The following is a 26,309-nucleotide window of genomic DNA, read 5'->3' on the forward strand; positions in this document are numbered from 1 at the left end:
GGAGGCGCGGCCTGCTCCGTCCCCGCCTCTCGTCGCGGCGGTCGCCTCGCCCCGCCCGGCCCGGCCTAGGCCCAGCGCGGAGCGGAGCGGCGGCCATGGCGGTGAAGGCCCTCAACCCCAAGGCGGAGGTAGCCCGTGCTCAGGCCGCGCTGGCGGTGAACATCAGCGCGGCCCGCGGGCTCCAGGACGTGCTGAGGACCAACCTGGGCCCTAAGGGCACCATGAAGATGTGAGGAAACCTCCCGGCGCGGGTTTGGGGGGGGGGGAGGGCAGGCGCCTCAGCGCGCGGGCGGCCGTGACGGCCTGAGGGGAAGCGTGAGGAGAGAGGCGGGGGGGATCGTGTGAGGCCGGGACGCCGTTCCTACCGCCGGCATACGGGGGGGGGGGGGAACAAAGGCGTAGGCCGCCCGGGCGGGTGGGGCTGAATGAATGGAGAAGGAATCGGTGCGGGCCTACGGCCGGACACGTGTGGCGGGGCCGGGGAGCGAGGGGTGTGTGCTGATGACCCGCCTCATGTCGCCCGCAGGCTGGTGTCGGGGGCTGGAGACATCAAGCTGACCAAAGATGGCAACGTGCTGCTGCAGGAAATGGTGAGCTGGTTCTTGCTTTCGCGGGGGTGGGCATCTTGGGGAGCTGGGGGGGGGGGCTCGGGCAGGAGCCTGGTGGTATTGGCCTTGAGTGCCTGTGGCGGAGGGGGGACCGCGTCCGCTGCTGCCCTCGGCCTGCATTTCTGTGGTATTTACCCCTGTGCGTTGAGGGCAAAATGTCCCTTGGGAGGAAGGTAAAGAAGTAAGTGCAGCATGGTGGACGTTGAATGAATTTTGTGTGCTAATTTGGCAATTTAAAAGGAAACACGAACTGTTGAAATAATGGTTTCGGCACTTTTGTCGCCTTCGGTTTTGCTTACAGAAAGCATACTTCTGTTGTACTTGGAGCAGGCCTAAGACAGCAGAGTTCACCATGGGTGCATGGCCTGGGAAGTGTTTAAATCTGGGTGATGGATGCAGCTCATACTGCTTTTCCATTGCATCTGGAGTTGTATCACAATTTCCCCACCGTGGGGGTGAAGATTATACGAGGTGTGGTGCCATCCTGCCGCTGGCCCCATGGCGTCTCCCGTGCTGGGGGCTGACAGTGAGGCCGAGGCCACCATGGGCCCTGGGTCCCAGGGCTGGCGGGTTGCAGTGTGCCCCTATCCGCTGGCTGAACACGGCCTGCTAGTGCATATGCAGTATTACACTCTACTAGCATAAAGTACTGAAGTTGATATACACAGGGATATGGCAGACGGGAAAAATCATTAAATCAGCTCTTACACGCTAGAGGTAGTACTTTAAAGGAAATAATGATAAAAAGCTAAACAACAGTATAAATGGTCCCCTTGGATTTTATCTCTCTCTAGTACAGTTACTAAGCACAACCTTTTCGGATGTGGACCTTGTTCTGTAGGTTCATAAGCTCCAACCTATGTTAAAATAATTTTCAGTCAGCCATTGGAGACGCTAAGTGATGCGTGTGTTCCTTACATTAAAAGGTTGAGTTCTGTAAGGAACCTAAGGCCACGTGTGGTGGTTGTGAAGTTTGGCCAGGCAGATATGATGCTCCTAGCTGGAAAACTGAATGTACTACTTAGCAGAGGAACTGGCAAGAAGCTAACTAATTGAATGTTCTTTAGTTTCATAAGAATGAGTAAAATAAACTGCCAAAGAAATAGTAGACTGGTTAGTGTATGTAGAGCACTGATCCTGCAGAGATTCATAAATTAGCTCTAAACCTGCTGGTTTTAGTGCCAGTAACAGTCTAGTTGTGATGGTGCATCCTTTGCCTAAAGGAGAAAAGGGCTCTGTCAAGCTCATAATGAGTTGAGGACTAGTTTGGCTCTTGGCGCTCAACATTTTTGTGTATAGGTGCATAATCTGAGGGGGGAAATAGTGTCACATGGATTGATTCAATTAACTTATTGTCAAAGTGACTGTTGTTAATTGGTGTTACTTGTTGAAACCTGCTGAATTGATGTGAATCACGAAAACATCAATATTTTGGTTAGCTGATTTCAGATTGCTTGCTTCCTGTACCAGTACAGAAAGACTTACAGCTCAGCTTCTTATTTTTGTTTAGCAAATACAACACCCCACAGCCTCCTTGATAGCAAAAGTAGCAACAGCGCAAGATGACATCACTGGAGATGGTACCACTTCAAATGTCTTGATCATTGGAGAACTCCTAAAGCAGGCAGATCTCTATATTTCTGAGGTATGTATGCAGTATTTCTTTTATAGGTGGACAAGTTAAAAATGTCATCTGAGACCATTCAGCTTGTTTTGTTTAATGCTTAATACTCATAAGTCAAACATGAAAATGAATATATTTCTGCTGAAAATGAGTGCATCACAGAACTTGTAAAATGGGGAAAAACTGGAGGGTAGAACTTAAGACTTGTTCAAAATCAAAACCACTTATTGTGGATACTGTAGCTTTTAATAAGGTTTTGTCTGATACCTGCTGTTACTTCTGTTTGCTTTGTGTGAGTTAAAATGCTTCTTGTACGTTAACAAGGAGATCCTCCCTGATGGTAGGTATTTTGGATATTGCAAGTTACAGAATAGGCGTTCATACTGCACAGTGAACACCCAAGTGTGCTTTGTAGTTCCCTTGGTTTCAATTCTGTGCTAGAATAATCTGTACTTTTCCTCTGCATTGAAGGGATTTGCATTCCTTTTATATGTATTCAGAAGGACAGTACATTTTCTTGCTTTGTAGGGTGCATATTCCCTATGTTTTGACATTACATGGAATGTTGAAACAACAGGTTCTATTTGTGAAGAAGCACCGTTTTGTCTTCTGTTGTCTAATGATTTCCCTTCTTTCCTTGCATTAGGGTTTGCACCCTAGAATAGTAGCAGAAGGATTTGAGATTGCAAAGGAAAAAGCACTTGAAGTTTTGGAGCAGGTCAAGGTAACCAAGGAAATGGACAGGGAGACCCTTATAGATGTTGCCAGAACATCCCTCCGTACTAAAGTTCATAAGGAGCTTGCTGACATCCTAACAGAGGTAAGGGTACATGTCTCTTCTGCCTCTTTTTGTGTGGAGAGATCCAGGTTCAAAGTGCTGTGATTATTACTTATGTGAAGGGTGGATGGAAAGATGTGAGCTTGCACTTCGGAAGCCTAATGGTCGTTTGGGGGCTTTTTTTCTCTCCCCTCTATTCCAGGCTGTAGTTGATTCTGTTTTGACAGTCAGAAAACCAGATGAGCCTATTGACCTCCACATGGTAGAGATTATGGAGATGAAGCACAAATCAGAAACTGACACAACGTAAGTAATGAGTATCCTTGAGCTTCAGTTTAATGGTGCCCTGATATTTGAGTAGTCTGTGGCGTTTTTTCTTTTTAGAAGAACTTGGGTGTCCTAAAGCTACCACCAGAAAAGTCATTAGGGAAGGGGTGAAAGAAAGGCAGAAATACAGATTTCAGCCATAAATTATTTAGACAGCAGAAGTTGTCCAGTCACCAAACTTGATTCCCTGACAAGAGATTTTTGAATAGTAAAGAGTAACACTGGCTTAGGCTTTTACATAACAATGTCAAGTGATTGCTTTTTTTTTTTTTTCCTTAGTAATAGTGTCTGTGGCTCAATTATGGTTTAGGCTCGTATCTGTTCATTACAAGTACAAAATAGCATTTGATTAATGGAAACTGGATTGTAGTCATCTAGTTGGATATTCCATAGGCTTTATATTTACCTTGGTGGCATGGACGAATTCTGCACTAGCTTCCCTCAGTAGCTAATGCAGTCAGACACTATGCCAGAATAAATTCCTTTTTCACACTGATTGGTATGCTTTTTTTATGAGAATGGGCATGCCTTTGGAAGTGGGATACATAATCATTGTTTACTCCCAACAGAAGTGCACAGGCAGTTTGTGTTGGACCAGTTGCACTGTGAATCCCCTTGACTACTCTGCACTGCCATGAAATGCATATCTTCTGTATATGTATGTTGACACACAAAATGGTTTTTAATCTTTCAGGCTGATTAGGGGGCTGGTTTTGGATCATGGTGCTCGTCATCCTGACATGAAGAAAAGAGTGGAAGATGCTTATGTTCTTACTTGTAATGTATCTCTAGAATATGAGAAAACGTAAGTACACAGCACAAAGTGAGGAGCAGAAAATGCTCCTGTCTTAAAAACTTTTAATGAAGATGTGCTTAAATAAGAACTGAAAGGACCACATAGACTCGTCTAGAGCGAGGCAGGTAGTGTAGAAGATGGAATGGAAGAGGAGATGCTCCTTCTGCAGCTCTTTTTTGGGAAAGGGAAGCTGGTGGCTGCGAAAATGTCTGAGAGGCAGAGCTTCGTAGTGGTTTTTATTTTGTCATTTCATTGAAGAAAGGCTGGAAGCCCTGCCTTTCTTGGGCATAATTTTATATTGTAGAGTGAACATCTAAGTATACTTCAGGGTTCACTTAATTTCAAATATGTGCCTTATTTCTTGCAATGGAAAAGCTCTGAACTGGAAGGCATGAACAGCTGTATGTTGCATGCTGGTTTGGGGGGTGGTATCTTGGTTTGTTTTGATTTCTTTGCAATGTTGCTGAGAAGATTGATTCCTTACGCTTAAGTTTATTTCTACAGCAGAGAGGATAGTTTGCTTACTGCTTTTTTGGGGTTTTTTTGTCTCCTTCAGAGAGGTGAGCTCTGGATTCTTCTATAAAAGTGCTGAAGAGAGAGAGAAGCTAGTGAAAGCAGAAAGAAAGTTCATTGAAGACAGAGTGAATAAAATCATAGACTTGAAAAGAAGAGTCTGTGGCGATTCAGATAAAGGATTTATTGTGATCAACCAGAAGGTGAGATGAAGGGTGTAACTAACTAGAAAAATTAATTTGAAATGTTGGCTTTCTCAGCAAGCTGTGTGCCGTTTGATTCACTTTGTACAGTTCTTCAGACAGAAATAGCTAAATTTAGGCTGATGTGCTTTCAAATATATGCATAGAGTTCCTGCTTGAGATCTTTATTGAGCCCAGAGGAAGAAGTTATTCATTAGTGTCAGACAGAAAGAGGATATTTTTAGCTTTTTCTTTTTCCTGATGGTCACTTTCTTTGTTTCTAGGGAATTGACCCATTTTCCTTGGATGCACTTGCAAAAGAAGGAATAGTTGCTTTGCGGAGGGCTAAAAGGAGGAACATGGAAAGGTCAGTTCCTGGGGAGATAAGAGGGTAAAATAACTTGCTCTTCCAAACTCAGACAGTGAGTTGAGTCTGGCTTGAATCCACCTGTAAGGACTTGCTCTAGAAAGCCCACTTCAATCTATCCAGGTCTTACTGGTGTACCTTAGGGTAGTTTGTACAAACCATAGAAGCATCAGTTCAGCACACTGGGTGGTGTAGGAATTCGAGCTACCAATATGCTTCAAATGTAGACACCTGTAGAGGAGACTTAATTCTACAAGCTTATTTTTGTGAACAGAAGCAAACTGTTCCAGGCCTAGGAACTGGGGTGCTCTGCATGCTGAAATACTACTGTTATGTCAGTGACTTCAGATTTTACTTAATATAAAGCAAGTGCTAAACTGTACACGTTCTGTCTCAGACTGACCCTTGCATGTGGCGGTACTGCCATGAACTCTGTGGAGGATCTCACTCCCGACTGTCTGGGACACGCAGGGCTTGTCTACGAGTATACGCTGGTAAGTACGACCAAGCTTTCAGCTGAAGGCAGGTTAAATACGCCTCACTTGATGCCAGCTTTTCTTTTGTCTTGCTGTCTGTGCATGGATTTTTCTTAAGCGTTTTAAGAGCTATACTGGAAATCGAGAAAACGGAAATAAGGTTCTGCTCCTTCTCATAGCTTCCTGAAGTGCTGTTAGTCCAAAACTGAATCCAAAAGTGTCTGTTCATTTTTTTATGTGTATACATTGATTAAGCAAATGTATGACACAAATACATAACCCTGTTTTTTTACAGGGTGAAGAGAAATACACCTTTATTGAGAAATGTGACAACCCCCGCTCTGTTACCCTGTTGATCAGGGGACCAAATAAGCATACGCTAACACAAATCAAGGATGCAGTAAGAGACGGTCTGCGTGCCGTTAAAAACGCTATTGAGGATGGTAAGTCTGCGCTCTGTTTAGTGATGTTAAGGATCTTCTGTTGAAATTCACTTCAAAACTAGTGAATTTTGCATTGGCTTCCGTGGTATCCAATGCAGTCGGACACCAAGCTGAGTGTATTTCAGTGCTTTTAGTTACTGTTCTTACACCTCGTATTTTACAAGTAGTTGATAACTATGTAAGTACTTACCTGATCAGATGCAAGCTGTCTTCTTAAGGATGAGGGAAGAGATCAAACAACACTAAAAATTAACTGTTTAAATTGGAATAGGTGCTTACTGTGAAGTCTCAGTATCAAGTTTTCCCTTGCAGGATGTGTGGTTCCAGGAGCAGGTGCACTAGAAGTGGCAGTAGCTAATGCTCTTGTGAAGCATAAACCTAATGTAAAAGGAAGAGCCCAGCTTGGAGTTCAAGCTTTTGCTGATGCCCTGCTCATCATTCCTAAGGTATCAGGAACTCCTGAATAAAGTGGCCTTAAAGCACCCTGAGACCCATCGCTTTTTCTCCTGGAGGTCTCTTTTAATTAACAACATGAAATAATATCTCTGTTCTCTCAAAGGTTCTCGCTCAGAATTCTGGTTACGATCCCCAGGAAACACTAGTGAAGGTTCAGACAGAGCATGCAGAATCGGGGCAACTCACTGGAGTTGATCTGAACACTGGTGAGAACTTTATAACATAGTTTGTAACATAGCTCTAGTGAGAAACTGTCATGACTCAACTCCACAAATAATAAAGTTGCTCTGAATGCAGAAAGCTGTACCTTTTTTTCATAAAAAGCTATGCCAAATGCCTTGGCAAGTGTCCTGATGCTGCAGTCAGTCTTGGCGTGCTGTAGTACTTAAACACATTCTGTTTAAGTTTTTTGTGAAGATAAAGCACGTGGTAATACTGTGGTGGATGTAGCAAGTAGTATCAGATGTTAGCAAGAAGTCTTACTTGGAATTATGTGAGCTGGTAATTTAAAGACTGTTACACTTCTTTTGTAGGTGAGCCAATGGTAGCTGCAGCAGCAGGAATCTGGGATAATTATAACGTCAAAAAGCAACTGCTTCATTCATGGTAAATGTTACAGTATTTTCACTTTCAATAGCAGTGGGTGTTTGGTCATTGAAATCGGTAGAGTAATGTGGAATCGAGGGTTCCCACATAGAGGAAGCTGTCTTGAAAGGCAGAAATGAAGCCGAGTCTTCTTTGACCTATGTCAGAATGGCTAGTCTAACAATATTTGTCTAATCTTTCTAGCACGGTCATCGCTAGCAACATTCTCTTGGTGGATGAAATTATGCGAGCTGGAATGTCCTCTCTTAAAGGCTGAGTTGGATCTGCTCTTGTCGATGGTGGTCAGTTCCCGTCATGCCCCATGGAATGTCTTTAAGAAATCCACCCGAAGGCGCTCTTTTCTTAGCTGTAGTGGATTTTCTCAGCGATGGAAATTACTCTGCTGTAATGAGCAGCCCCTCTTTGTAAACATGGCCACTCAAAAATGTTAGCAACTATTCAAATATTTGGCTCAAAATCAGTTATTTATTTTTAATTTCACTGAAGTATACAACTGAAGTTGCTTTCCTTTTTACCCAATAAACTGTTATGTTCTGTGCTTTATGTGTGTCGATTATTTAAAACTTTACCTTCCTTGGGCCAAGGTCTTGGAACGTTCTGCTTACCAGTCTTGTGGGCTACAGGCCTTCGTATGCGGTTTCTGACCGTGTTACTGGTGGCGATACCTGCCCTGTCGTGCTCCCTGGGGGGGCTGTGGAAATACTGCTGGAGGGTCTGCTGTGGGAGTAGTGTGGGCTCAGAGCTGGGATTTGTTCAGTCCCTCACAAAGCTGGATTAAGCCCATCGCCTGATAGTTTTGTACTTGTTTACAACTAAAACGGAGTTACTCTGGAGTGGTTTGAAGTGCATGTTGAAAGACGTGTTCCGTGTTGTCATAACACGCTGTTAGATTTTTAACGCTGTTCCTGCTGCAGTAAAGCATTTATGGACAAGGAGCACTGTGCCAGATCCAGGCAGAACTGTGTCCTTAGCTCAAGGCTACCGCCAGGAGGGGGTTGGGGGAGAAAGTCTGCTGCCCTCCGAAAGGATTTTCCCTAATTAATCCTACCTGTGTTTTGTTACGTTGAGGGACAGGAGCCTCCTTCCCTAGTCCCAGCTGGCTGGCTGAATGACTCTAAAAGCTAAAACCAAAAAAACCCCCTCTTTTGCATATGAAATACTTAACTGCCTCGGGGCGGGGGGTGGGCAGGTTTTGATCCCTTTCCTTAAAAAACAAACACCCGCTCCGGCAACCGCGCAGCGCCCAACGCGTGACCCCGCGGGCCGCACCCGTGGAAAGTCAAGTCTTCCCCGCCCTCCCGTGGACGAAGGGCCCGGAAACACTTCCCCCCCTGAGCCGGCAGTTCTTCTGGGTCAAAGCGGCGGCGGTTGCGGGCGGTGATCGCCTTTCCTCTTCCCGGAGCGGGGGCCGCCGGCCGGCATGGCTGCGGGCGGAGCGGGGCTGGCGCTGCTGGCCTGCTGCTGGGCTCTGCGGGGTGAGGGCGGGAGCTCCTGCTGCTTTTGGCCGGGCCTTCTGCCTTGGCTCCTTGTAAGGGGAGCTGTAAAAATCCCTTTGCTTCACCCTGCCTGGGTTACCCTTTTTTTTTCCGTAAAAATCCCTTTGCTTCGCCCTGCCTAGGTTCCCCTTTTTTTGTCCTAATAGTTTGAAGGAGCTGCCATGCTGATTTCACCTGACTGGAGCCGTTCCTTTCCTAAGAGAGCCACTGAAAACGTGACTTTAAAGTATTTTAAGCATCTTAGCAAAAAAATGCAGACCTATACAAGTGCTACTCGTAGTCGCTTACCATATTGCACCCCCCCTCCAGTATACAAAGTGACTTTCTGGCAAATAGTGCATGCTGTCCTGCGCGGTCGTGTTCAAAAACGAAAAGTTCTCGTACTGAATTTCTTCACGTTTAGCTTTTGGAAAGGATGAAAACATGGTGCAGCTGCCTGGGGGGAAGTTTCAGATGGGATCCAGCTCCCTGGAGAAGAGGAATGAAGAAGGGCCCGTCAGGGAGGTGACGGTGAAGCCGTTTGCTGTCGACAAATATCCCGTCACAAACAGGGATTTCAGGTAAGAGCGAAGGTTTGGGTCCACGTGGCTCACAGGGGCTCAGTAGCTCGGCCAGCCGCAGGGAGGACATGGGTGTTGGTGCCGGGACTTTTGGGGCTGGTTCCCAGGGTCTGAAAGCCAACGCTTGGATGCTCCCAGCAGTTTCATTAGAACAAAAAAATGTGTCCGTCAGTAATAAATCGCCTCTATGGCTGCAAGCTGAAGCATCTTACCAGTGTAGCTTGCAAACGTGCTTCCTCTCCTCCCTTCTTTGTCTTCCCTTCCCTCCTTTCTCCTCCCTTCTCTCTTTTTTCCTTGCAAACATGCTTTTTTGTTTGTGCGTCTTTTTCCTACTAATAGGGCTGTACTGCTTCAGATTTCAGGTTCCTATGGGTTCAATTTCCATTTGTAAACCCCGGACCACTCCATGTATTTTATAGAAGCCCTTGTACAGAGCACTAATAAATGCAGTGGGGGAAAATGCCTTTATTTGCCTGGCTGAGCCTGTGTTGGTTAAAAAGAGCCAACACTTCCAGCAACACGCAGTAATGGCAATTATTGCAATTTAGGTAACGGGGAAACAAATGGGACAGAAGCAGGGTGAGATTATTCAGCAGCATGTGACTTTTTTTGCATTTGGGGGACATTTAACTAACAGCGGCCATAGATTTTAATGGTTTTTAAGGGATTTTTGATCTGTGCAACTGTTCCATTTTGTGGAAGACCAGACTGCAGGGTGAGTTTACCTGCACAGGTAACATAAAAACTATCAGATCTGTGAACAGATGCAAATCAGACTGTCTCATCTGTTAAATCTGTATCAAACTGACTGGAGCTGTGCTGGGGAGGAGCTGGGACTCTCCGCCGATGATGTGTTTGTAGGTTGTGTATGTTTTGCCTTGCCCTGAACTTATTGCATGTGCAGATTGCTGTATTTGGTGGTGCGACTCTTGAAGAACTCTTACCCAGATGCCTAAGCGTGTTGTATTTATGCCAGGGAGTTTGTTAGAGAAAAGAAATACAAAACGGAAGCAGAAGTATTTGGCTGGAGCTTTGTCTTTGAGGATTTCGTATCCGACGAGCTGAAAAAAACAGTCACCCAAAAACTGGAGGTAAATCTAACTCCCATGAGGGATGAGTTTCAGTGATGATGATGGAGATGGTATTTCTGATCACAACTCTGTCTGACCTCTCTGTTTTAAGTAAAAAAAAAAAAACAAACCAGGAGGGGAGACCCTTGCCGGTATTGCTTTTCCACTGAGTAGCAGCTGCCTCTCAGTGCAGAGCCTGGCCATTCTCAGGGGTTTTTCTTTAGTCTTGGGTTGTTTTGCTTTTGAAACTACCAGCAGGGTTGAGCCTGGGTTGATTTATGGTGCTCCTCTGTTTATATCCTCTCCAAACACTGTCAGACTGGACTCATGAGATGCTCCAGTAAGCTGGGAGAGCAAAGCGCATTTCAAAGGTTTATTAAGTAAACCTTAAAATAGAAAAACTAAACAGCATGGGCTTCTTGGTCTATTTTCACTTTTAAAAGTGAATGCCTCTACTTGTTGGAAAGCGCTATCAAAATGCCTGTGATAACCCAGCTCAAACTGCAGCATTTAACCATTTCCAGACTAACAAGCGCTCTTTCTTTACACACACTGCTCTAGGATGGTGTTGGGGGCGGATGTTGCCAGTTCACCTTTAATCTGGTGTTGTTTCTTTTCCCAGTCTGCCCCTTGGTGGCTGCCCATCGAGAAGGCTTTTTGGCGACAGGTGAGTAAAAAAGTCGGGTGCGCCGAGTCCTCTCTGTGCTGGGCGTGTGCATGTGTTAGGGTGTGCTGAACCTTATCGACCAAAAATGGGGAAAAAAAGAGCATTTCTGGTTGCTGGATGTTGCCTGCCTTGGCTTGTTCTGTCCTTTAGTCCCTTTTTAATTGAAAAGCTTATAAAATCAATTAAAATCTGTTTGATGCAATTTCTCCCAGCCCTCGGGTCCTGGCTCCGGCATAAAGGACAGGCTGGATTACCCAGTGCTGCACGTGAGCTGGAACGATGCGCAGGCATTCTGCGCCTGGAAAGGGAAGAGGCTCCTGGCGGAGGAGGAGTGGGAATTTGCTGCCAGGGGAGGACTGGAGCGTACGTACCACAAGCTCTTGACCTTTTTCCAAACTGAGGCATTGAGTAACGTTAGTTCCACCAGATTCAAACTTCCATCCAGGGATGTTTTTAGAGGTTAATCTGGGGGCCTGAACCACCTCTTCTGACCTGGGAGTCAAATTTATAATGATAATAATGATAACAATAATAATATAGGAAGAAGAATTGGCTTATCTATGGTCTTAATGTATCTTCCTACACAAAGCATTTCTGCCAGCTAAAAATACCATTTCTTTGGTGTGGGGCAAGGAGCGACCCACCTGTCCCCACGCACTGATGGTGGCATAAAGCAGCTGCTGGGATCACTGGGGGGGGACTGCAGGACTCCCTGGTGCGAGCAATGGTTTGTAAATGGAAAGCTGTTGCTGATTCCCATCTCTCCTTGGCAGTGTCTGTAGGGATTAGACCGACAAGCCCCGTTCATATAACCTGTCTTGTTGTCCTGAGCTGAGCAGAAAAGGACGGTCATAAAATCCTGGTTAAAAATAGGCAAATGCGGAGGCTGGAGTGACACAGGGGTAACGGGTGTCTCTTCCTTTTTGGCAGAAAGGGTGTATCCCTGGGGAAACAAGTTTCAGCTGAACCGTACAAATCTGTGGCAGGTAAGATCGTAAAAATGATCCTGTCTATACTGACCTCTTCTGAGGGTGGTGTTTAACCTGACCACAGAGTGTGCGTGGCTGCCTGAGCAGGCTGCATGGTCCTGGGAAGCAATGCAGACTTACCTGCAGAGGACTGAAATTCAGCTCCTGGTGGGTTATCCCAAATACCCTTACAGGGAGCAAACTCAGCCCAGCTTCCCTGGGAAATCAGGATTTCAGTGCTTCCAAAAATTCATACATAAATTTGTCTGAAAAGGAGGTTGTCTTTGGAGAACTTTAGGTGGTTGATCTCCTCTCTTGGTCAGAAATGCTGCATAGAGTTAATTTACCACAACGAGTTATTTCCATTATTTAAGTGTAACACAGTCCTGTGAAGAGGAGGACTTTGTGTCGTCTCCATGGTGGGTCTTTGCTCGGAGTGATCTTTCTTCCCACAGGGTGATTTCCCGAGGGTTGACACAGCTGAAGACGGTTATCACGGCGTCTCACCGGTGGCAGCGTTCCCTCCTCAGAACAACTATGGTACAGAGCAGGCATCCCCACTCTGGTTTTGCGAATGGCATCTGCTTCCTAAATTAACACTAATTATAAAATCCTGTAGTTGTGGCAGAGTTTCAGATATGATGTGGGATCACGTCAGCATCTTGATAGAATAACAGAGTCCAGCAAAAGCATTGATGGTTGTTACTGACGTTGGCCGATGTGCACCTGGTGCACTTCGATGCACCAAACCATCCCCTGCTTTTAACTAGAAGTCAGTTATTTTGCAATTCAGTGTGATTTACTTGAAAATCCCGAGCACATTGTTTTGAGGGCAGCAGATGTCATGCCCTCGCACAGATGCAAAACGATGAGACACGTTAGAAGTCCAGTTGTAAACTGGGGCCAGTCTGAAATACAGTGAAGAGCTTCTGATTCCCAGTCCCACCATTAAACCACGCTCTTGCAGTGATGCTTTGAATGTCACACCCCCTCCCATACACCAAAGTGCTTTTGCAGCCTTTGCAAATGTGCTCTCATCATCCTGATGCAAACCCCTCCGTGTCTCAGGGCTCTACGACCTGCTGGGAAACACCTGGGAGTGGACCGCGTCGGAGTACCTGACTCCGGGGCTCTCATCCAGGCAGCGCGCTCAGAACATGCGGGTCCTGAGAGGTGCCTCCTGGATTGACACTGCAGATGGGTCTGCAAATCATAAAGCTCGTGTTACTACCAGGTAGGTCTGGGCAATGCCCAGGCACTGTTTTGCAGCGATTTCTTCTTGCTTGGTCGTAGAAGGAGGGGTGGTTATTTTAAAAGACATTTGTCTCTTCCTACTCAGTTTTTCTGAGAAGCAGTTAGGAAAACAGACTGCAAATACTGCTAAAAAATTTCCTGCTATGAATACGTTCCTAATTGCTTCTCAAATAGTGTATTTTCCATCAATTATTTAGAATTAAATGCTTTTCTTGAAGTTATTCAAGGGAAGTGGAAGATGTTTCTATTCTGTTACAGAGGGTCACGTTAAATGATATAAGCATTAACTAGGAAGGATCCCTAATGTTGGGTCTCTTTTTTTTCTCTGTGAGAATGGGGAACACGCCAGACTCGGCCTCCGACAACCTCAGCTTCCGCTGCGCTGCCAACATCCCGCCTGTCATGGCTGAGAAAAGCCAGACCAAACCCGAGCTCTGAGGAGGTCACTTGGGAAGACCTGAAGGCATTTTCTCCTGTGGAGATGAACAAACAGTAACCCCCAGCAGTCACTTTCGTTAAACCCAGTTTTAAAAATTAAAAATAAATCCTTTCAGCTAAAACTCCTTTCTGCACTGGGATGGTCTGGGTACAAGCAGTGATTGGGAATGGCAGGCAGGGTGGTTTGTCTTTAATGTCCTTTTGGGGTAGTAGGTATTACAGTTCTCCGTTTGGTGTCCCTTTTACATGAGCAAAGGGGTGCATGTGTGGGACGGGGCCACAGCTGCTCTGACCTCCAGCCCCAGCCGGAGCAAGCAAACACCTGCAGCCCCGCCATGACCACCAGCATGGGGCTGCCATGAGGGGCGGCAGTGGGGGGAAGCAATGGGGACACATCCATGGAAGGGGGACTCGCACATCAATCCCCATCTCTTCGGGAGGTCCCAGCTTCATACCAGCCACCCAGCCTTCCCTGAAGTGAAACAAGGCAGCTTTATTGACCCTTAAAGAGTGACAAAATGACATGTGTCCTCATTTCTAAGTGCATGGATGACACAAAACAGTGACCCACCTCTCCCAGGTGTTAAACCAGCATAAAGGCTACAAACCAGCTGTACAAGAGCTCTGCCACCAAATCTGATGGGACCAGGAGCCCTGAGAGCATGTGGGTGGGTGAGGACACCCCTCCAGGCACTGCACATCCCTCCTCCACCTGCGACTGCCCCAAAAGGGTCCCGCTCTGGTGCCCGGGCTGTGCCTTCCTCACTGGGAGCTGCAGCTGGTTACGGCTCTTTTAGAGGCAGCTTCTCCAAACCCATCCCTTACAGCGGGACAAATCCCGGGGGCAAATTGCAGCCATCTGCTGGGTTTGCATTTTCACCTGATCCGAGGCCAGCCGTATCTCTAAGAAAAAGCAAAAGAAATCGCCAGTTGGTTTTCAAATATTTTACTCGCCTTAACTCTGAGCAAACTCATCGGCTTACGCAGCAGTGATCAAAACAGCCCTTCCTCGGCTGCCAGGGTCAGCAAAATGGCCTTGCAGGTGTTCTCGAAGAGGGCAGCTCTGTTCTGCGCCTCTCCCTTCTTCACCCAGTGTCGGTAGGTCCTGAAGGCGCAGGCATCGATCAGCTTGCGGATGGGCTTCAGGGCGTACGGGTCCCGCACCACCAGCTCCCTGGTGACCGACTTGACCAGCCGGTACTGGTAGTAAATACGGACCGACGCCAGGACGGTCAGGCAGATCACCTGCAGCACGGGGGAAACGGGCTGGAATTAGTGGCCAGTTCTACAATGGGACCAGATTGGCCCCAACGCATTCCACGTGGCTGCTATCCATGTAGAGGAGTCGGGAGGGAGCCCGGCTTCTGGCACAGGTATTTACTCCCATGTGAGCAGTACGGGCTTTTTCCAAGTGTGCCCTTAAGGTCAGAACTGCAGGTCAGTCCTAAAATTGTCGCCTAATGCCACTTCAGGTACCTTTGCACTGCCCTAATGGCTGGCTATAGGGAAGGGAAAGGAAAGGATTCCTCTGTTTTATCAACTTGTGCAGCATTTGATGCACCCATGTGATATCAGCATCATCAATTTCCCCTTAAAACTGATCTTTTTCAATGTCTTTTTTCAGGGGAGGGAGGCAGGTTTTTCCCTCCTCTTATTTAATCCTCTTTTGTGAAAAAGCCCTTAGGAAGTACCAGAAAGTAAGCACAATAGTGCTCGGAGAAGGGTCTCCACCCAGGCTGCAGCATCCTGCCAAAGCCCAGGTCCATCAGCCTTGCTGAACTCCCAGTTTCTCCCAGCTCAGCTGGAAAACCCATCCCACCACTTGGCTTCTGCAGCTCCCAGGCTCAGGGTCGGGGTGCTGTGACACCCCCATACCCAACCTCACCTTGAATTTCCGGAAGGGGCTGAAGTGCCGGACCTCCTCCACGTCGTACTGCTGGAAGAAGGGGTGGGCCAGCGCCTCAACAGCCGTGTACCGCTGCCGCGGGTCCACCACCAGGAACCGGGAGATCTGCACGAGGGCACCAGATCAACCCGGGGTGTCCCAGGTGTTTGCAAAACTCCCCTCCAAAAGGCTTTCCCAATCCCCGAGCACCTACCAGGTCCTTGACGGTGTCCGAGCGGTCGTCCCACTCTGGGGAGCCGAACTGGTAGTCCCCGTTCATGATCATCCGCAGCATCAGCATCTGCTTGCGGTGCCAGAAGGGAGGCGAGCCGGCCAGCAAGGTGTACATGATCACCCCGGTGCTCCACCTGCGGGCAGCCCAGCCGGACCCTCCAGCCTCGGGTGGCACCCCAGGGGCACCCGTCCGGATCCGCGCCCCAAGGGTGGCTTGGTGCCTCCCCCCAAGCGGGACATGCTGAGCTACGTGTGTTTTTGCCTCCCTGGAAAACCAGGAGGAAACGGCCCTGCGCGGTGTCCGATGAGGGAGGCTGAGCTCGCTGCTGAGGCTCATTAGCCCTGATGGGTAATAGGGAGCAGGGGCTGCCCTGCTGTTGGGTAGGGGTTTGGGGTTTTTGAGTTCAGTTGATAGGGAGCTGCTCCCCTGGATGCTGCAGGAGGAAGCCGAGTTGGAGGTATTTGCTTTTCTTGGTTTTTTTCTTGGGGTTTTTAGGGGAGGGAGAGGATGTGGGAGGGTGGGACATGGTGCTGCCAGCAAGGCTGGATGCTCTGGGGCTGTCTCAGCTCAGGCTGTGGTGTGCAAAGTGTCCTGGCATGGGAGTTAACAGAGGTATTTAAACTGAAAAAGGGCTGAAATGCCCCAGTGTGTTTCAAGTGGTTGGTTACAGCTCTGACCACTGCAGACCTGAGTCTGAAACCACCAGAGATGGTGGCAAAGTCCCTGCAGGGCTCTGACAGGCTTTCCTGAGCTGGCTACTCTCTCAGGGGCTGCCTCAGGTTCATGTCTTGCTATGGGATGTGTTTAAAAAGTCCCATGTCTTGAAGCCCAGCCTGAGTTGATTTTTATGAACAGAAAGTGTTGCTTTCCCTCCTCCATAACAGGGCAAAGTGGGGAGATGGGCTCGTCCCCAGGCAGCTTCTCCCCCAGCTCTGTGCCAGAGCCCCCGGTCACCAGGACAACCCCTCGCAGCCCCAGAGGTTGTCTTTTGGTGCATCATTTAATTCCTTCTGAACACTCAAATGGGTGTCCATCTGCACAACTCTTGCTGTGCCTTCAACCATGCATGTTTTGGGAGCAGCCCAAGGGGTGAGGCAGGAAGGCAGGAGTTTCACTCACATATCGACCTCCTTCCCATAGCCTTGGTGCTCGTCATCCATGGAGCACTGCAGGATCTCCGGAGCCAGGTAGCCAGGCGTGCCACAGATCTCTGTGAAGACAGGGCAGAGTATCCCCCTGAGACATCCAGGAGGGTTTGTGCCATCCCCACCACCCCCGAGCAGTCAATGAGGGGGGCCTGGATTCCAGGTGGGGTCTTTGCAGTGACTGTGCTCGCAGGGAGTAACTGCAACTCATGTGCATCTCGCTGGTGACTTTCCCTGGTGAATTACAGTGGCTAAAAAGTGAACAAAGAGAGCACTGGGGATGCTGGTGGGAGGGGATGCCTGTTGTTGGATACGTGGCTCTTTGCAGGGTGGGAGTTGGGAAAATACCTTAATGTTGAGGAGTAAATGGATGGGGTAGCGAGGATCAACTTGAGGAAAAAAGAAGTGGAAAGAATAGGATGGTTTTCCTAACGGGCAGCAACTCCATCATGGCAAGGAGTGTGGTGTGGAGGCCAGGCGCAAGTAGAAGGGCACCCCAAGTCAACAGGCACCAGTTTGCACCCACAGCAGTGAGACTGGCCAAAAGGAGACAGTGGCGTTGGAGAGACTCCACCAACTCCCCATGGGCCAGCCCAGCATCACCCCTGCCTCGCCGCACTCCTACCTTTGAGCTTCTCATTCTCACGCAGCTGGCAGGAAAAGCCAAAGTCCGTCAGCTTAATGTTCATGTCGTCGTCCAGGAGGATGTTCTCTGGCTTCAGGTCCCGGTGGACGATGTTGATGGAGTGGAGGTACTGGATCACTTCCAACAGTGCACGCATGATCTTCCTGGGAATGGGTGACAGCATCTCTCCTAGCCCAAATGCCCACCAGCACCACACTCCCGGGGATAAGGACAGGGACAGGGACCGTGCAGCTCAGCCCCTATGTCTGAGCACAGGGGCTCAGCCCGGGGTGCTATTTCACCTGTGGATGCCATGCTGGCTGCAAGGTCATCCTTTTAACCCACGCTCTGCTTTTGCAACATGATTTTTTAGCCATCTGCATCTGGCCTTACCTGGTTTCCTTCTCGCTCAAGGTGACTTTCTCAGTGAGGTAGTCAAAGAGCTCCCCTCTCTTCATCCTGCACGTGGGAGGAAAAACTGAGGCAGGCAGTGGCTGAGCTGCAACAGCAAACTGGCCTCAAGCCCCTGGGGAGGATCACCCAGGGGTCGCCATCCCTTAACAGCCCAGGGCACACGTTGCACAAAATCACAAGCTGACTTGTTAATAAAAAGGGGTAAAAATGCGTCTATATTGCTGCAAAACATCAGGCAAGAGGAGGAAAGGCTGTCCCCAGAGAGGGCAGGTTTCAGATGGGACAGGGAAGGGCTCTCCCTGTGCCATCCCCCTCTGCTGACGTCCATCGCGCTGCTCCAGCGTCAGGAGTCATGGCGTCATGCACGCCCTGGTCCCGCTGGGCATATAAATAACCCACAGGGATGCATGACAGCTCCCACCAAAGGTTAAGGGGAAACCTGAGCAGTGTTGAGCCGCTGACAGAGGGGAAACACTGCCGGTGGCAAGGCTGCAACAAGCTGGCTCACAGCAATCGAGGCTTGTTTATACCTTAAGCAAGAGCTGGTCATCCCCCCACTTTGCGCTGTTTGGGCCATAAAAAGCTGGGGCAAGTGTTGGCTAGTGGCCATCTGCAGAACAGGAATAAGCTTGGGGAAATGGTGCTGGGGTGACAGGCAAGCTGGTACTTACAGGTCAAACACCAAGAAGAAGAAGGTGCTGGATTCATAGCTGTCCTTCAGCTGGACTGCAATAAAACACAGGGGCTGTGAGCACAGTGTATAGCATGTTCCTGTCCATTAATAGACTAAAAACTGCTGATCGAATTGCTAATTGAATTAATGAGGAGTTGATCTTCATTAGTGTTTTGGTTGGGAGACAGCCTGCGGCCCCATTGGCATAAGAGCGGAAGTAGAGCAAATGATGCTCTGAGCAGGCACCCTGCATCACGTTAGGATCTTCAGAAGTCTGACCCTCCAAGGATATCACCCCAAAAACCCTTCCTGGGGACACCCCGAAGAATAAATGGGGCAGAAAACCCCCTTGCCCTGATGCTCAGAGCCTGACTTACTGACGTTGGGGTGGCCTGCGACTTTCCGGAGAATGTCGATCTCTTTGGCCGTGGCTTCTCGCAGTTCCTGCACCTCCTTGGGGGTTATGTTACCAGCTGTGATATCAATAATCTTCACGGCATATTCCTGCTGGGTTGTTTTGTGAATGCACCGACGGACAACACTGCTCACCCCCCTGCCAGGGACAACACAGACAAGATGGGGGTTTCCATTCCTCCCCATCTAGCCCGACTTCACAGCCATGCCATTGGCATCTGGGCTGGTTGGTATTTTCGTGTATGAGTGGGTTTTGCTGTTACCCTGTCTTGGTGAGACAGAAGATTTTGAGCTGATGGAAAGTGCTGCTTCATGCTATTTTTAACCCCATGCTACTATGGGCCCTGTTCATATCAGATTCCCACGGGACGCTCTTCCTATCAGGTACTGGAGTAGGTGAAACAACAGTTCGCCAAAAACAAGCTTTACCTGCCCAAAATTTCCTTCGGCTCATATTTTTCATAAAACTCCTTGGATGAGCTCCAGTCTGGTAGTTCTTCTTCCTTGGTCATCTCTGGCTCCCGCCTGGCGGCACTCTGGGCTTGTCTGCCAGCGGAAGGGGGCTGCAAGGGGGAAAGAGCAAGGATGGGTGCTTGCTGCACCCAGGGCAGGAGCAGGGACCTGCCCCATCCCCGATCCCCCCAAGGCAAAAACATGGAGCTGGAGGAGATAGGAGGAGGAAGAGGAGGAGGAGGAGGATGATCCTAGACCACAGACCAAAGGGGATATTTTGCTGGTTGAGAAAAGCACAGCTTTGCCCTTGGAACCCCATGGGGATCCCATTAAGAGGAGAAATTCCACTGGATCCCCCACAACCTGGCTGGGACCAAGGCTTTGGGAAGCGCTGCAGCACCTCAAAACCTTGTCCCTTCCTGCAGACCGCCCACACCCAGCTCTCAGGGCATCATCCTCCAGCTCCTACCATGTGCTAAGGGCTATGCCAAGCTTCCCCTTGTTCCTCTCACCTTGGAAAGCAATTTAATTTTTTTTTTTTGGAGACTCCCACTGGATTGCACGGGGAGAGCACTGGCGATGGAGGCAGGGGGTGAGCTGCACCTTAAGCTCGCAAAGGCACACAGTAGCAAGGTGATGCTGGCACAGCAAGACCAAAGGTCCCTAGCAGCAAGAAACATCATCCCACGCTGACACCACCCAAAGACCCCTGTAAAGTACTGAAATCTGCCTTACCTTTTTTTTTTCTTCTTTTTTTTCCTGATTATTTTTAAGACGACAAAGTTGTGCAGAACGGTTTGGCTGAGAACAAGGAAGAAAAAAAAAACAGTGTTTAAAGTGAAGGGAAAAGGACTAAAGAGGGAAAATGGGTGGCAAGGGTCAATGAAGCAGCTTGGGGGGCTCAGCAGGTCAGGGTGCAGGCAGGGGACTGGGTGTCTGAGGACAGCCAGCGCTGTGTGGGGTCAGGCAGGGCCGAGCCAGCCTGAGGACAGCAAGTGACCGAGCTTCCTCGGCCACATGCGTACAGCTGCCAGCAGCCTCCAAAACTTCTGAAAGGCTTTTGTCCCATTTCTTTTTTCCTGGGTGTTTTGGTTTGGTTTGGTTTGGTGTTTTTTTTTGGGGGGGGGGGAGTATGTGCTGCCATTGCTAGAGTAGTATGACGGTATTTTGATAAAGGAGGGGGAAATAATCACTAGTCCTGATCCCTAATTTTCACTGGTGTTTCCCTTTAAGCCCTGGGAACTGGATGTCCTCAGCTTGTTCCTGCACCCGGCATTGCTGAAATCCCAATTGTCCAGGTCCAGCTCCTCCACAAGCCTACATGGAAACCAAGCAGTTAGTTAGTGTGGAAAGCAGCTCTTCTGAGCTTGTGCAGCAAAATTGTCACTTTAGAGTAACAGTTTGTTGCTGGGGGAGGGATAGCAGGTGGGCAGGAGAGCCCTGATACTGCAGGTTTTCCTTTGCCCTTCTCTCTGAGGTGGCAATAACTCTGCCAGAACCCTCCCAGGCAGGTTTGCATCTCTAAGTACATTTAAATCTTATTATCAAAGCGTATATATCCTGACCTGGTTATAAGGACTGATGCTGTGTTTTAGGTGTCTGCCCGCAGCTGCTGCTGCTGGGAGGGATGTCTAACAAGGGCTGGAGCATTTCTAAACAGCCACGAGTTTGATTTAATTTATAAAATTTTAGCTGTTGGAAATATTGTGAGCAATGCCGAACCAAGTCAGGGCTGAAATTATAAACGAGAGGCAGGATCAGGGAGCAGGGGAAAAAAAAATATCTCTGAGGTGGGGGAGAACCAACAACTTTGATTTTTTATTTTTTTTTTTAAGCTGAAAATCAAAGTCCTGGGGGTTGGTGTTGAAGGGCTGGAGGCTGGGGAGCATCTGCAGAGCGCTGCCAGGAGAAGTCCAGGGTCTGTGCACCTTCTTCTGGGAGAAAAGAGCCCGGGAGTTTGTTTAAAACCTCCTGCTATTATACAAGCAGCCGGTGCAGAGCACTAACAGGGTAAGCCGGTTTTATTTTCAGAGCTGTAGGAGCTCCATGGGAGTGCAAGGGGGGGAAAAAAAGGGGAGTCAGGGGGGGAAAAAGGGGGTCGGGACGAGGGGGAAGAAGTTTCTGTCTTGAGGCAGAGATGGAGGAATGCTAACGGAGCCGGCGCTGGACATTGCCACCCGGCGTACGCCCGGCCCGCTGCTGTGAAACAAGGCTTTAAATGTTTCCCTTGCTAAATATTCAATAACATGCAAGCATTTATTGAGATCAATCAGGAAAGCCCAAGCTAAAGTCAGTTTTTAAGGCAGCACGGCAGTGCCCCCCCCCACCCCCGCCTCGCCCGGGCCCCCTGCCCCGCAGCCGCCCCCACAGCCCCCCAGAGAACCCCAATTTCCCCCCCCCCGAGGCTGTATCTGCCCCAAAAACTCCCGCTTCGGCGAGGGGGAAGCGAGCAAGGAGACGCTGCAGCCCGCGGGGAACCAGGCGTGCTTAGCAAATATGAGGAAAAAAATAATAATAATGCTTAAAGTAACACCGAAAGCAAGCTTTCTGAGGTAAATACCCCCCCCCCCGCCGGCTCCGCACCCCTCCCCGCCCCTAAAGCACCGTCTCTTGAAGCCGGTTTCCTTCCCCAAAAAAACGGGTTTCCCGGCTGGACGCCTCGCCGCCGGCCTCACCTCGCTGCAGGCAGCCTGGGTCCGCCAATCGCCCCCTCACACACACGGACAAACCCCCCCCCCCCCCACCACAACGTCCCCCGGGCCTCCGGCGGGCGAAGGGCAGCGGCCGGGGTGGGCCCAAGGCCTGGGCGCTGCCGCCCGCTGCCCCCCTGAGGGCAGCCCGCCGCCGAGCCAAAAATAAAAAGCGTTGGCAGGCGCGGCCGGCGCGTTGGGCCGCGGCTGGAAGGGGCTCTGCGGCTGCGGGGGGAGGCCGTCACCCGCCGCCCCCCGTCCTCTCCCCTCCTCGGGGAAGGGAGAGGAGCTGGCGGCCGCCGGCGAGGGGAGCGGAAGAGCGGCGGAGGTTCGGGGAGTGCCTCCGGAGGGCCGCCGGCCTTAACCCTTCCCTGCGCGGGGGCTGCGCGGCGTTTTAGGGATGGCTGATGGAAAACGGGCAGCAGCCCAGTGCAGGCGTTTCTGGCCCAAACTGGGTGGTGTTTGGTGTTTTGTTTTTTTTTTTTTTTCTCTTCTTTTTACCGGGACGGTGAAACACCTGGGAACTGGGACGTGAGGTCGGTCAGCAGAAGCGAAGCTTCTGGGGTCACCAGGAAAAGTAGTCGTGTCCTCGTCCCCCACGTTTGAGGTAACCCTTCCCCTTTTTGAATACCGATTTTATCTTTTCACTTCCAGGAACTGCAGATCAGAGGCGAAAGGCTTTGAGGAACAGGCAGAACAGCATAAAAGCAGGTCGGGAAAAACAGGTCATGCTACAGAAGTATTTTTAAGAGGAATCGCCCTTTTGGGTGCGAGGTTATTCGCACAGCTCCCCGGTACTCCAGTCCTCCCTTCGCGGCGCAGGGTTTACAACACAGCTGAAGAGCAGGAGGCCGTTTCTCTCCGCAGGCTCTAGGGATTTTAGCAGGGCATGAGCTGGCTGCTCCCTCTGATGGAAAAACGGGGGTCTGCACTTTGCATCCGTAAATACTTGTTAAATGGAGATTGATTTTTATTTTTTTCCCTTCATGTTGCAGCAGGAGCTTTGTCACTTGCCCAAGGCCACACCACCCACAGGCAGCCGGGCCACCTTCTCATGTTTCGGTCCACAGCTCCTGCCACAAGATGGGGGAAGAAAAAACCTACAGCCTCATCTTGTGTTACTGGAAACTGCGTGTCTGATGTAAGACTGTATGATCTTAGAAGCACACAGCTGCTTGATAGCACATAAGTTTGCTCAGGTAATGGCCTACCACTGAGATTCTCTGAGCAGAAGGAAGATATTTCTCAGAATCTCCTGAATCTGAAGATGGAGCTTGTTTTTAAAAGTATGATAGAATGCCCTTGGGGAACAAAGACCTGCTGCAGGCACAGTAGTGTGGAGTCAGACACAGCCTGCCTTGTCACTACCTATTTCAGTCAGCAGAAGTTGCCTGTGGGGTTCAAATGCTGAAGTAGGAGATGTCTAGCAAGCACAGCTAACCGCTGAGCTACCAGCAGTGCTGAACTCCTGCAGCTCCAGCCCTTCAGGCACCATTGCTGGCAAGCAGGCAGAAGCCTGCCAAAATCAGGTCTCACCTGCTCACCCTTGAGACTCAACTCCCAAGCCCACTAAAGCAAGGAACTTCTAGAGAGAGAGAAGTTTATTTATACACCATAACACTTACATTCAACACAAAAATCAGCAAACCAGTTAATCCAAATTAGCTCATTCCACTTTATTGTTCATTCTTCCATTTTGTGCTAAATTAATTTGCGGCTGTAAGTTGTATCACATCTGTAGCAGCTATGGCAGCAATCAGGCCACAGGGAGGATGACAGTGTGGATCTATGAACTAACAACATATCAGACAGCTTTAGACTTTATTACTGAAGCTTTTTTTCATTCATAGGTCAGTTCTTGTAAGATGGTCTTCAGCAACCTTGTTCTGAAGGCTTAGGCTAAACCTGAAAGGTAAGAAGTTATCACAGTTAATTGCACAAAGTTTTGAATCCCTAAACGGCAGGTGGTCTTCCTTGCTATACATAAGGCAGACAGACATATGTTTAGGTATTCCCTCTCCCCTCATCTGTTTGCTGGGGCATGTTGAACTGCAGACTCCAGCAGTGCGCACCCCTGCACCAGTGTTCTGCAGTCTCCTTTCTCCCAGGTCAGGATGGTTTGTCAGTTGTGCTGAACAGGCACTTGCTACAGGCCAGCAATGCTACGCTGATTCTCCAAGCATGCTGCCACCAGCCTCCTAAAGAGTTAGCTTCAATCCATGCGCCAGCACAGAAGCTTCAGGAATTCATACTCTCTCCACCCCATCACCTCCAGCTACATGTACGGGACCAAAACAAGAAGCCAAACAGAACAGCAACTTGCTTTAACTGACTTTGGTGTATGTGGTCTGTATCAATCCCCATTCTTTACCGTATGGATTGAAAAAACCAGGATATTCCCACGATAATTTTACTGATTAGCTCATTTAGTCTGATAGCACTGTCTACTTACCATTAGCAAACCTGCACTGCTTCAGTACTTCACTGAAGCCCTCACACAGCTTGAGGTCAGTCTGGTTCTGCGCACACTCCAGGAATTGTTTCATTTCATACTGGCAAGGAGCAAACTGCGACTGCTGCTGCTGCTGGTAGGCAGGCTGAGCTGCCTGTGGCTCCTGAAATGGCAGACACCTCTGTAAGCACCCTTTCAACAGCTCCAGCCTACGGAGCCAATCCACCCCAAGCACTGCTTGCTGTGTGTTCCTTCCCTGCGTTTTAGTCAAAATGTTGTGTTACTTTTTAAATGGAAAACAAATAATGGGCTGAAGTACAAAATAAGTTTCCAGCAGCGGCATGACACATTCAGAGGGGTACTACAGTAGGAAAAACAACACTAATACGCTACCACAAGCACGTATCACTCATGCATCCCTTTGCACTACTTTTAAGATACTCATGGTGACTGTGCTAGCTACCTTGGAAACTGAGTCACTAAAGTTACCCCAGCTTTCCCAGCCATGATTTGGGTGGTCTTTATGTCTATAGCAATTACATCAGACCACAATGTCCCAAGTTAACTGTGCCTCATCAGCTGGCATCCAGCTGGGCTCTCTCTTACCTGATAAGTAATATCAGGCCTCGCAGCTTCAGAGCCGCTTCCTCCACCAAATCCTCCTGTAAGCGCATGACCTATGGTATGGCCTACAGCAGAGCCTACAGCAACTCCGGCAGCGGTTGTAGCCATCTGTGCCATCAGACCAGGCTGCTTCGGTGCAGGAGCAGCCACAGCAGAAGCCGGTGCCGCTGCTGGGACAGGCGCCCGAGCAGCAGGCGCTGGTGATGCAGCTCTCATTTGTGGTGCCCGACTGCAAGAACATAAACAGCACATCATCACTCCAAACTCATACCGGGCAGAATTGCCATTCCTCCTTGTTACACCCTTCACGTTGATGTCAGGAACACAATGTTCTGGCGAGTGATTTATGCACAACAGGGTAAGGTTTACAGACTGCTTTTTGGCTGTGTTTTAAAGACTAGCAGCACCCCCACAACCCAAAGAACTGCGCTATTTTTAGGGAAATGAGACAGAACCCAGAAGGGGCCGATTAAATAGGACCGTAATGCTCAGGCACTGGACGACCAGGCCCTGCTGCCGAGCGAGCGCTGAGCAGATCCACTTCCATCCCCGCAAAGCGCCTAACCCCGCTCCGCTAACCGAGGTGAAAGCACCCGGGCCACACACACCCCATCCCCGTTAACCCCCATCCCGGTGCGCCACCCAACCTCGGAATGGCGGAAAGGCCTTTGCGGCCTGCGGCCTACACGGGGGCGGGGAAGAAGAAGAAAAGGAGGAGGGAAGGGGCCCAGCGGCCCTCACCTGGCGGGGGGCGCCATGCGGGACGTGCGGCTCCGGCCGCCCCTCGGCATCGCGGCGGGGGAGACGAGGTTCGGGAGCTGAGGTGAGCTGAGGAGAAGCGAGAGGACGCGGCCTCACACCGGCCGCCGCCTCTGAAGGTCACCCGACACCCGCCGCGCGCGCCTGCGTCACTGCCGTAACGCCGCGCGGGGGTGGGTGGGGTGGGGAGGGGAGGCGGGGCTCACGCCGGCCCCGCCCCCTCCGTCGCCGTCCTGAGGCGCTGCCCGGGAGCGGGAAACGGGGCTGTGAGGGAGGGATGGCGGCGGGTCCCGCTGTGAGAATAAAAAAAC

General features: G+C 49.6%; 4 protein-coding genes and 2 non-coding genes across 6 annotated transcripts; 4 read left to right on the forward strand and 2 right to left on the reverse strand.

The window, feature by feature from the left end:
- The first annotated feature begins 39 nt into the window (after positions 1 to 39).
- CCT6A (chaperonin containing TCP1 subunit 6A) lies at positions 40 to 7,717 on the forward strand. Its single transcript, XM_075032581.1, has 14 exons — positions 40 to 229; positions 527 to 590; positions 2,119 to 2,253; positions 2,879 to 3,052; positions 3,213 to 3,316; positions 4,032 to 4,142; positions 4,690 to 4,849; positions 5,113 to 5,195; positions 5,593 to 5,689; positions 5,967 to 6,114; positions 6,427 to 6,560; positions 6,674 to 6,776; positions 7,104 to 7,176; positions 7,360 to 7,717. The coding sequence occupies exons 1-14, from the start codon at positions 96 to 98 to the stop codon at positions 7,430 to 7,432; spliced, it is 1,593 nt and encodes a 530-aa protein (XP_074888682.1). The 5' UTR covers positions 40 to 95; the 3' UTR covers positions 7,433 to 7,717.
- Positions 2,616 to 2,747, forward strand: LOC142033446 (small nucleolar RNA SNORA22). Its single transcript, XR_012651163.1, has one exon. It is a non-coding gene; the product is annotated as a small nucleolar RNA SNORA22 (small nucleolar RNA).
- On the forward strand, positions 3,751 to 3,884 carry LOC142033445 (small nucleolar RNA SNORA15). The gene has a single exon (XR_012651162.1). It is a non-coding gene; the product is annotated as a small nucleolar RNA SNORA15 (small nucleolar RNA).
- A 796-nt stretch (positions 7,718 to 8,513) lies between the features above and the next one.
- Positions 8,514 to 13,749, forward strand: SUMF2 (sulfatase modifying factor 2). The gene is made up of 9 exons (XM_075032583.1): positions 8,514 to 8,651; positions 9,076 to 9,232; positions 10,209 to 10,323; positions 10,925 to 10,969; positions 11,182 to 11,332; positions 11,900 to 11,955; positions 12,393 to 12,477; positions 13,006 to 13,171; positions 13,524 to 13,749. The coding sequence occupies exons 1-9, from the start codon at positions 8,597 to 8,599 to the stop codon at positions 13,627 to 13,629; spliced, it is 936 nt and encodes a 311-aa protein (XP_074888684.1). The 5' UTR covers positions 8,514 to 8,596; the 3' UTR covers positions 13,630 to 13,749.
- An 810-nt stretch (positions 13,750 to 14,559) lies between these two features.
- Positions 14,560 to 22,469, reverse strand: PHKG1 (phosphorylase kinase catalytic subunit gamma 1). Its single transcript, XM_075032582.1, has 11 exons — positions 22,149 to 22,469; positions 20,209 to 20,274; positions 19,450 to 19,583; positions 18,984 to 19,159; positions 18,605 to 18,659; positions 17,913 to 17,978; positions 17,520 to 17,683; positions 16,869 to 16,959; positions 15,729 to 15,882; positions 15,515 to 15,640; positions 14,560 to 14,874 (listed from the first exon to the last, which is right to left on the reverse strand). Exons 3-11 carry the CDS (start codon positions 19,530 to 19,532, stop codon positions 14,623 to 14,625), a joined length of 1,167 nt encoding a protein of 388 aa, XP_074888683.1. The 5' UTR covers positions 19,533 to 19,583; positions 20,209 to 20,274; positions 22,149 to 22,469; the 3' UTR covers positions 14,560 to 14,622.
- Positions 22,470 to 23,746: 1,277 nt separating this feature from the next.
- CHCHD2 (coiled-coil-helix-coiled-coil-helix domain containing 2) lies at positions 23,747 to 26,153 on the reverse strand. The gene is made up of 4 exons (XM_075032584.1): positions 25,981 to 26,153; positions 25,222 to 25,468; positions 24,616 to 24,778; positions 23,747 to 24,068 (listed from the first exon to the last, which is right to left on the reverse strand). The coding sequence occupies exons 1-4, from the start codon at positions 26,028 to 26,030 to the stop codon at positions 24,058 to 24,060; spliced, it is 471 nt and encodes a 156-aa protein (XP_074888685.1). The 5' UTR covers positions 26,031 to 26,153; the 3' UTR covers positions 23,747 to 24,057.
- Between the last annotated feature and the right edge of the window lie 156 nt (positions 26,154 to 26,309).

This window comes from Buteo buteo, chromosome 7 (assembly GCF_964188355.1).
Source record: "Buteo buteo chromosome 7, bButBut1.hap1.1, whole genome shotgun sequence".
Taxonomy (NCBI): domain Eukaryota; kingdom Metazoa; phylum Chordata; class Aves; order Accipitriformes; family Accipitridae; genus Buteo; species Buteo buteo.